Source organism: Poecilia formosa, unplaced genomic scaffold, assembly GCF_000485575.1.
Source record: "Poecilia formosa unplaced genomic scaffold, Poecilia_formosa-5.1.2 Scaffold3, whole genome shotgun sequence".
In the NCBI taxonomy this organism is placed as follows: domain Eukaryota; kingdom Metazoa; phylum Chordata; class Actinopteri; order Cyprinodontiformes; family Poeciliidae; genus Poecilia; species Poecilia formosa.
Window position 1 is genome coordinate 2,999,631 of NW_006799942.1, and position 9,977 is coordinate 3,009,607.

General features: G+C 38.5%; 1 protein-coding gene across 5 annotated transcripts in view; it reads left to right on the forward strand.

Annotated features, from left to right (window-relative positions):
• The window catches only part of LOC103140022 (serine/threonine-protein kinase DCLK1-like), a 57,946-nt gene that overhangs the window by 24,636 nt on the left and 23,333 nt on the right, over positions 1–9,977 (forward strand). For 3 of the 5 annotated variants that reach the window (XM_007554987.2, XM_007554953.2, XM_007554969.2), the window contains 2 exons: positions 2,534–2,633; positions 7,125–7,238. In XM_007554987.2, coding sequence (XP_007555049.1) covers positions 2,534–2,633; positions 7,125–7,238 — 214 coding nt within the window. Of the gene's footprint in view, positions 1–2,533; positions 2,646–7,124; positions 7,239–9,977 lie in introns of all 5 variants that reach the window. The other 2 variants (XM_007554944.2, XM_007554960.2) reach the window with 1 other exon arrangement.

Sequence of the window (9,977 nt, forward strand, 5' to 3'; positions counted from 1 at the left end):
TTTTACCAGGATTATTTATTTATTTATTTATTTATTTATTTATTTATTTATTTATTTATTTATTTATTTATGTGGTTTTGCTTCTCCGAAACGGACAGATGTTACGTCTGCAGCTCCTCCAGAGCGCCGCTCTCCTGGGTAACGTGAACCCAGGAGGTTCCATTTGCTAAATCCGCTGGATGAGTTACTCCCAGCGGTTTTTAAGTCTTCGCAGTGGTTGAGCAGAGGACTGCGCATGTTACAGTCTAATTAACTTCTGCATCGTCATTTATTTCCTCAAGATAAACTACCGGCTCCTCAAATGGATTAACACAACCAGGGGCGCAACTACATATTATTCAGGTGGATGCGAAAACATAAATGAACCATTTTTTAATTTTGAAGTGTTGATTTTATTTTTGAACCCTTATTTATTGTAAAGTGTTAATTTTTTTTATTTGAACCCTCATTTATTTTGAAGTGTTGATTTTGAACCCTTATTTATTTTGAAGTGTTGATTTTATTTTTGAACCCTTATTTATTTTGAAGTGTTGATTTTATTTTTGAACCCTTATTTATTTTGAAGTGTTGATTTTATTTTTGATCCCTTATTTATTTTGAAGTGTTGATTGTCTGAAAGACCTTACACATGAATTGCCCCATACGGGGTCTGAACCGATGACCTCAGCATTACCAGCACCGTGCTCTAACCTGCTGAGCTAACTCACCTACCTCACAAACTGTTGGGTTTCCATGGATTTAAGAAGAACTTAAATGATCTTACCACAATGAAAATTTGATAAAAGTGCTTATATTCTATTGTTTTTCAAAACAACATACATAATATTTTATTTTCCAGAGATTTTGTATTTTGAAGTGTTGATATTATTTTTGAACCATTTTTAATTTGTAAGTATTGATTTTATTTTTTAGCCATTTAACCAAGTCTCTGTAGAACCATTTATCTCTGCTAATGACATATTTAATACAATTTGTTGATCCCAGGCTTAGTATAAACTAAGGACTGTAATGTGAAATTAGGCACAATTATAAGTCTGACAGTTTGTTCACCAAGCTACTGTGCTCTCTGAGAGGATCTGTGGTAGAAGTATTTGACATTGTTCCATGCCCACCGTTGACATCAGTCTCTAACAAAATGTGGATCATCTACCAGGAACAGTGGAAAGAGCATGAGTTTCTGTAGTGTAGTGGTTATCATGTTTGCTTTACATGCAAAAGGTCTCTGGTTCAAGACCAGACAGAAACAAATTTAGTATGTTCTATTCATCACAGGTGTTTACTAAAGGTCAACAAGGGTTTTGTGGTGTCATGGTCTGTACTCTGAATCTAGGCATCTGAGTGCAAGCCTTGTTTGAAATTTTCATGTTGCATCTCACATCATCAATGTTGGAACCTCAAACTGAAACAAAGCAGAGAAGTTCAGTTCCTGTAGTGTAGTGGTTATCATGTTTGCTTCACACGCAAAAGGTTGCTGGTTTGAAACCAGACAGAAATGGTTTTTGTAGGTTATGCATCTTTTGGGGTGCAGTGAGACAATAAGAGCCTTCCTCTTTGGTGATGGTTCATTTGTCAATTGACTTCAATGTAGGCTTCTTTGAAATCGAAGCTACTTTACTTCAATTACCAATTGGCAGTTCTATGGCGTAATGCACATTACGTATATACTCAAGGCCCGCGGGTCACATGTGGCCCCCCAGCATTTTATAGGCCAATGATTGACTTAAAATAGATTTTGAGCACAAATTGACTACAAACTACATTTCAACCAAAGGTTTGTAATGCGCTTCCTAACCAGACGCTCCAAAGCGTCCGGTCCATAACTCTTCAACACGCTGTCAGCTCCCGGTCAGAAAGAGGCATTTAGTTCAGAGACCATGAGATAATATTCAGAAAGGATTTTTTTAATTAAGTGATTTCAGTTGCCTCTGAGACTAAATCTTTGCATAAAGTCTATCATGTCTGCCCATGTGACTTGTTTTTATTATTTGTTTGCTTACCTTTAAACACTGATTTAAATATTGTAATTTTTAAACTGAGCAATAATTTTACATCCATTGAAACTCAAATGTAATATTTAAAACTTTAATACATAAAATCAGTTATTTAACAATATGAGGTGGTGTTTAATTTATTTTTAACATTGTATTTTTATACATTTTATGCTAGGGGCGCCCAAGTCTAGTTTTCCAGAGCTACCATCTGCAACTTTAGATGGATTCCTTCTCTAACACACCTGGACCATTGAATCATTATAAGCTTCTACAGAACTGAATGAGGGAAGTCAACCTTTTGTCTGGGGTGTTTTAGTAGGGATGCACTCCTGATCTGTACCGTCAATGTGGCCCATTGAGGGTGGCCAATATGCTGCAGTGGCCCTCGGTGAAATTGAGTTTGACACCCCTGTTGTAGAGAATCTTTCTTTGCAGGAACAGCTCTGATTGCAGAAAGCAGCTGCTGCTGTGTATTCTGCTTGGCGCTCTGGATTAAACAGTGTTGCTAACATACCAACTCACATGTCTGTCTTTACTTGTAGGTTGCATGTCTGCAGGACTTCTTTGGTGAGGAGGATATTTTTGTGGCCTGTGGACCAGAGAAGTTCCGCTACCATGACGACTTGATGTTGGATGAGAGTGGTAAGGGAAAAGGTGCTCTACGAAAATTTTTATTGTTTCTTGCTGAAGTTACAAACTCAGAATTATACAACTTGGTCAACAATACAGGCACGTATTTGTTGATAGCAATACATTTTTTGCAATAAAAATTGGGCCATCCCAGAAAGGAGATATTGATGTGAGATTCTCAGAAACCTGCTCACATTGCTCAGCTCCACAGCTGTGTCGTACATGTTCCTATACCTTATGTCATAGATGAACGCCAGTTTGAAAAATCCTAACTCTTTTTTCATGCTTTATTTTGGTTTACCACATTAAATCCTGATAAAACACAGACCGAATGTGAACATTTTCAATGTATATACAGAGCTTTGCAAGACACTAAATGCTTTGCGTACAAGCAGAATGGATGTACTGACACATTTATTCTTTATTTATGTGTTTGCATCTCCTTGAGTTGTCCCTTTTGCATTTTAAGAGCCAGACCAGAAGGAGATGTGCTACAGATTTCCCTGTATATGCATTCTTTTCAGCATTCGAATCACTCATTCACAATGGGAACCAGAGGGGAAACAAACATTCAGTCACATAAAAAGCAGTTATCTGAATCCTTTCAGGGTCTGTTGATCTAATTAAATGAAGAACAAGCTATAATTACGGAGAAGCATAAACTGATTAGTACAATCTAACACAACAACATTCTCTGTGGAAATGTATTGCCACTAGCAAGTGGCAGGAAACAGCCTCCTTAAATACAAACATTTACCATGGGATGTGACTTCTGTGATTAATGAACCTGATGTAAAATCCATCTGCTTTGACTATTGCTTCATTTCCTGAAGGACTGCCATCTTTCTGCTTCAGGTTACGAAAGAAATGAAGTCCGTGCTGCGATGTGTGCTGATCCTTCTTTTCTTATCCCTCCTCTTGTCTCCTGTTCTTGTCTCACCTCTTACAACCCCGCTCCCTTTCTTTCCATCTTACCATCACGGCCCACTGAGGATACGCTCTGTCCTCACTTCACCCATCTGTGATTTGCTGTCTGCTTCTCCTTCTGTTGCCATTTAGTGCTCATCTGTATTCTTTCCCTCCTCTGCTCCCACATGAATCAGTTTTGCTGGCTTTTGTTCAAATTTATTCTGTACATTTGTCTAATTTGTAGCCCTTTATTCACCAAATAAAGTCCATCCAATCTGAGCCATCCACCTCTTCTCATTATTCTTTTTTTTTTTGTGCACCATTTTTTCTAATTTCATTTCCAAAACATAATACTTACCTGAATCCATTAGCCAGTCTTTCTTTGGTGACCTTCTTCCCTCTTGAGAAAAGCCACAAAGCAACCACCTACATGCAGCAGTGGGGGTTTTATGGTTTTGAATTTGTATTATCTGGAATTATTGATAATTATCTCCAGAAATGGGGATCTTAGCAGTCAGTCTACTTCTTACTGCATCTTTCTGATCAAACACTCTTTCCTTTTCAATGTTGGCATCTGTAGTAAAGCTTGTACATACAGGTAAAGCACACATCTGTACCGTTGCCCTCCTGTTAATGTTCAAGTTTACAAAAGAGCATGGATATTTTTTCATACTGGATGGAGTCAGATTTTATATAATAACACATTCTTAAAGAAACAAAACTATCTGTCTGAATGAACAAAAATGTGTCTTATAATTTAAAAAAATTAATCATGATATGGAGACCCATTTTTCTGTGCTTCATTGTGAGCTTAGGAGATTTCCTCTCTCTTTTTATCATCAGAAGACACCTGAGTAAACACAAAATGCAGTTTTCAAATTATGATTAAATCGTTCAGCTATCCAAAGCAACTTGCTCCTAAAAACTGGTTGTGTCACTCTTGGCAGCAAAAACCACCATCATGCTTTTCTGTCTGGATGAATTTTGGTCCCCTCTTCTTTGCAGAATTATTTAAATTCAGGTGGCATTGCAAGGTTTGAAGCATGAAATGCCTATGTCATGCCTCAGCTCCTCATTTAAGTCTTTACTTTAAATGAGCCGCTCCAACCTTCAAAATGAATAAACCTTCATTTTGAAGGTTTTTTCAGCCATTCAGAGTTGGACTTCATGGTGTGCTTTGGATTATTGTCTGGCAGCCTAACCCTATGTTATGTTAGTTTTATGGCAGGTGTAACATGATACATACCTTCCAAAAAGTTCAACTTTTCCACTTCTTGAGAATCGTGTGTTTTTGTAAATGTGAGATTGGACTTTTGTGTTCTTCTTTTGTCAGCTGTGGCTTTTGTCTTGGAACTCACCCAAGTCAAATTAAGTTTTTTTTTTTGTTTTGTTTTTTTATGAGCAATCAAAAATAATTACACTTCAGATAAGGATAATTATGAAAACCACCTGAGAGAATAATTATTGTAATCAAGGGTTAGTTTTATTATTAACCCCCTCCCTAATGGTTTGATTAAGTAAACAGAGCTGAAACAATGCACTATGACAGAGTTGTATCAACCAGAAATCAAATGTTCTTAATATTATCTAAGTTGATTAAAGGTTTAACTTTAATTTAATTTGCTGGTCTTTGCAGAAAATTGTTTCTCAGGGTAGAATAATCTGGTGTAATGTTGATTTAAGGGGGTTAGTTTTGGAGAAGTAATTTGATTTCTGAACCACCTTATAATCCATCAGCTTCCAGCACCAGCATGAAAATAGAATGGTTACTGTGGGTCAGATGAGGCCATCTACTATCTTGAAAGCACTGCTCTACTTGTAGTTCTGCCACCTCAGTCTCTCTGGGGGGAAAGTAAGCAGCAACTCCAAGGAAGGTGTCTGAAGCTTACGCCTGAGAAGGCTGGCAGTACCATCATCTGCTGATGCTAGCTTTTGAAAGGCCAGAGTCCTTTTAGTTTGGATTCAGAACTGGGTGTTGTTCTTAACAAACCAAGTAATGAAACAGACTATATCGTAGGCAAGAGGAGAAAACTAACTAAAACTTTGCAGAAAACGTACATAGAAAACATCAGATCTGACAAACTGATCTAACTTCTCAAGTTTGTAAAACAAAAAAAAACAAAAAACAAAAGAACAGTTATGCCTTAGTGTTAAATCAGTATTCTGATATTAAATTTAAAAAGTTCCAATTTCTTGGTCTTTTACTACTTGCCATGTAACAATCACTTAAATCAAAGGTAGAAAAAAATGTCCTTACTTTGCATTTTTCTCGTTTTTGCAAAACTTTAGAATTATGTGTTGTTTTTTTTAATGGAATTACCAAAGCAAGACTTTTTTCACAGTATCAATTTATTCTGTGTTATGCAATTATTTTTATGGCTAATTTCAGTTACAAAAGCTTTTAATAGAGTGGAAAACACGAACAACCAATTTTTCTCACCCAGGAAAATGTGTGAAGGGACTCAGCAGGTTAAATATGGAAGTATACAGATTCTGTGTTGCCAACCAACTCAGTACATTTTTTTTCCATTCAGTATCCACCTCAGGTAGAACTTGTCCTGGCTGATGCTATGCCACGTTAAGATAAACAGCTTGTCAACCTAGCAGGGCTGTGTCCAGGTACAATTCACGTCTGACTTGCTTTTTTTTTTTTTTTTTTACCGCAAACTGAGATAAAATGTGACCTAAGATGTCTGTTTATTTTACATCTTCAAAAAGTAACTAAAAGTTGATTTCCTAACCACTTTTTATGATCTTACATCACTGAAAGATCCTCTTTTTTCCACCCAACACACATCGATCCTGAATTGTCTGTGCCAGGGGATGAGGAGTGTAAGTTAACACCTCTTTATCTGCCGGCAGACAGAGAGCAATATGGAGGAACAGACAGACAGGAACACAGAGTGACAGAGTAAGCAGTAAGGCAGTTGGAAGTGGAGCTGCAGAAGACGTTGCCTCCTCTCAGCATCGCTATAATTATCGCCCCTGCCTCAACTCTGGCACACAGTCATCATGTTAACACTCCGTATTGTACATTAATCACCAGGTTACAGAAAATGTCACACAATCAGCCTCACAGACACACACAGATGAGGTGGATAAGGCCAGACACGCCTGGCAGGCTGCGTATTCTTCCCTTTCCCACTTGTCTGAAATGTTAATGAGCTTTAATGGGGCTCAGTTAATGAGCAGGAGACGAGAAAAGTTTTGGAGGAGAAGGAGGCAGGCAGGTTGGGTGCTGGTGTTCACACGGCTCATTTATTTGGACTGTGTGTCTGCAAAGTACTAGTTCCCCATGAGTCACAGCTGCCACTCCTGAAATGCCGCAATAATTCTGTTTGGAAGGCGAGCCCGGAGAAGGTCAGGACTCATTTTTCCTGAGGATCCGAAGCTAAACCCAATTACGGCTGGATTCATAGGTTATCATTTCTCTGTTAACAATGCAGGCTTAAATCTAGCCATCAGACCTCCAGAGTTGGAGAACATTTTTAAATGCTAATTTTTTTCTCAATTTAGACACGATTTGAGCAGCTATATTTGTCTGTGCCCACCAAATTGCCTCTGAATGCATGTTTATGCTGTTTGTGCTTGCAGAGTGCCGCATGATGAAGTCAGTGACCTATGGCAAGATGTCAGGCTCAGGCTCTGTCAATCGATGCTCTCCCAGGACTGTCATCCAATCACATCGCAGCAAGTCCCCAGCTTCTGGTAAAGTGTTTCTCTTTTTCCTCTTCATTTTTGCTAAAGCAATTTTGCTTCAGTGTCATAATGTACAGCACCTTGCAAAAAAAAAAAAAAAAGACAACTTAAACTCTTTCACAATTTGTCACATTGCAAGCAAAAACTCCCGCAAGTTTTAATAGCATTTTAATGTTAGACAAGCACAATATGGAGGGAAAAAGATGCATTTCTTCCAATGTTTTAATGAAAATCACTTGAAAAGTGTGTTTTTAACCAGCTGAGCTAACTGCTTTCAGAAATCTAATTAATAGAGTTCAGACAGACAAACCCTGTTTGCAGAAGACATCCTAGTTTATGTCTAAAATCCCCCTTGTGGAGAAAAGAAACACTACACATCACTTTGAACCAACAAGACCGCATCATGCTGTGCAGATGCCTTTCTTTATCAGGGATAGGAAAGTCTTGTAAAGTGGATAGTCAATGGATAGATGCAGAAAAATACAAAACAAAACCATGAGCTGGAATTACAACGATTGATTTCTTTTAACTTTTCAATTATATGCTACTTTGTGTTGGTCTTCGACATTATATGCAAACAAGATTTTCATTGTAACAATGTGAAAAAAGTTCATGCGGCACAAATACAAAGCACCGTAGTTCACCGAGTTCTTCTAACCTTCGTTTCTGTGTTTGTACATGAGGAGTGTGTGTGGTGGCACCGACCCAGTGGAAATAATTGGGGTGTGTTTGTGTCGCGATACTCCCTCGTCTTTATTTTTCTTATGTTATCCAGCTCATTACTTCCATCCATGTCGCAGCACAGTGTGAATAAACGCTGTAATGAAATCAGCGCTATGCAGACTGTCTGGCAGTGTTCACATACATGCGAGCCGTGTCTCAGTGCATGCAAAATGCAAATTGAAATGAGACGAGATCCAGCTGATTTCACCCGGGGGGGAGGAAAATGCAAGCAGGGATGAGAGAGGTAACAAAAGAGAGATGAGATGGAGAGAGAGGGAAGATAAGAGGGCTGGTGACTCAATCCTGCAGCTCCACACAAACTGCTCCTCACCTGACATACTAATGAAATGTCATGAAACATTAAGAGTGTGCTCACACACTGTGCTTAGTTTGTGCCTAATAAGACATCCATAAAACTCCGTTAGAGTTTTATGGATGTCATAAATCCCAATAAATGGATGTCAAACATCCCAACAAATCCCAATAAATGAATATTAATTCATAGAAATTAATGGAGTTCTCACTAATGCACCAGCATTGTTGTGTGCCATTCATTTCGGCTTAATGGCAGTGAGGGGTTTGTGATTAATTTTCAGCTTTAGCAAATATCACTTCGTTCTTTGCCTGATTGCACAGCTTGAGCTTTGACCGGTATTGCCTAGTTGTGCAACAGCACACTTTTTCATTTTGGCTGTAATTATGAAGTTATTGACTATACAGAGACCTACCGGTTTGGGGATGATTCAGTAGGCTGATGCAACCTCCAGAAATTCTACAGAAATGATTTGCTCCACCTGCTTTTTGAAGTCATAACTATGCACAGAAACTTTTTTTTTTATTTCTTACAAATATAATTGCAGAATGAAGATGTGAAAAACAAAGTGAAAAGGTGTAGAGAGAAATATGTTTTTATGTGAAGAGAAGCTTCTGAGTGCTGTCAGACTGAGAACTTTGGGGAAAAGGTTATGAGGGTGAGTCATACAGTCTCTGATCTCACTCGCAGCATCGCATCTGCAACCAAGGTGTACATGTGTGTGTGTGAGAGAGAGAGAGAGAGAAAAAGAGCGAGAGAGAGAAAAAATGAAAAAACAAAAAGTCATGTTGGGTGGGGGGGAAGACTTCTCTTGGTTGCTATGGAAACGCGGCACACTTAGAGCATGTAGCTGGAGACACAATAGGCACCCATATATGGCAGCGACTTCCTATGAAATGGCCGGCTGTGCAGACAGAGCTAACTGACGTTCCCTTCCTGTCTAGAATCCTGAGTCAGACCATCCTGTCACGTCGCTTTTGTTTAAAAAAAAAAAAAAGACACCCCACATACCCTCCTGGCTTCACCTCTGCTGTTTAACATCAGATACTGTGATCAGATGTTGTGTTGTTGTTGATTATGTTGTATTTATTTCCTAGAACATTGCCTGACTGTAACAGGAGAGAGGCAGAGAGAGGAATGACAGCAGGAAAACAACTGATGGATCTGTTGTTTGACCCTCTCCGCTCCTCTCGTTTGTTATTACACCCCCAACCTCCCTCGCTCCCCCCCCAATCCCCCCCGTTTAAAAAATACACTGTGCTCACTTCCCTGCAGGACAATTTGTTCTCAAATGAAAAGGAGTCAACATCATCTGCTGCTTTTCACTGTTTATGTGCAGCCGATTCTGCTGCTGTTTTGTGCTCGCAAGAAAGACTCATATGGGCAGAACTTTGTGACACCAGACACCAAATTTGAATAAATGCTTTTAAAAACGGAATCTGAATTGGCGTAATATGAAATTTGATCTGTTTGGAAATGACTCACTAGATTGAAACAGAATTTAATGTTTTGAAGTTAAACTGAATTAATTTGCCAACAATCCTTTATGGATTAAGCCCAGTATGTGTTTGGCTACCGCTTGTTTACATGAGCAACACAAAAAATTCACCAGGTTCAGCAACCTGGTTGTTCTATAGCCAGACTAAATGAAAATGATTATTTCATTTTGAAGTCTTAAGAACTTCTAAGTCTTAAGAACTTCTATATATATA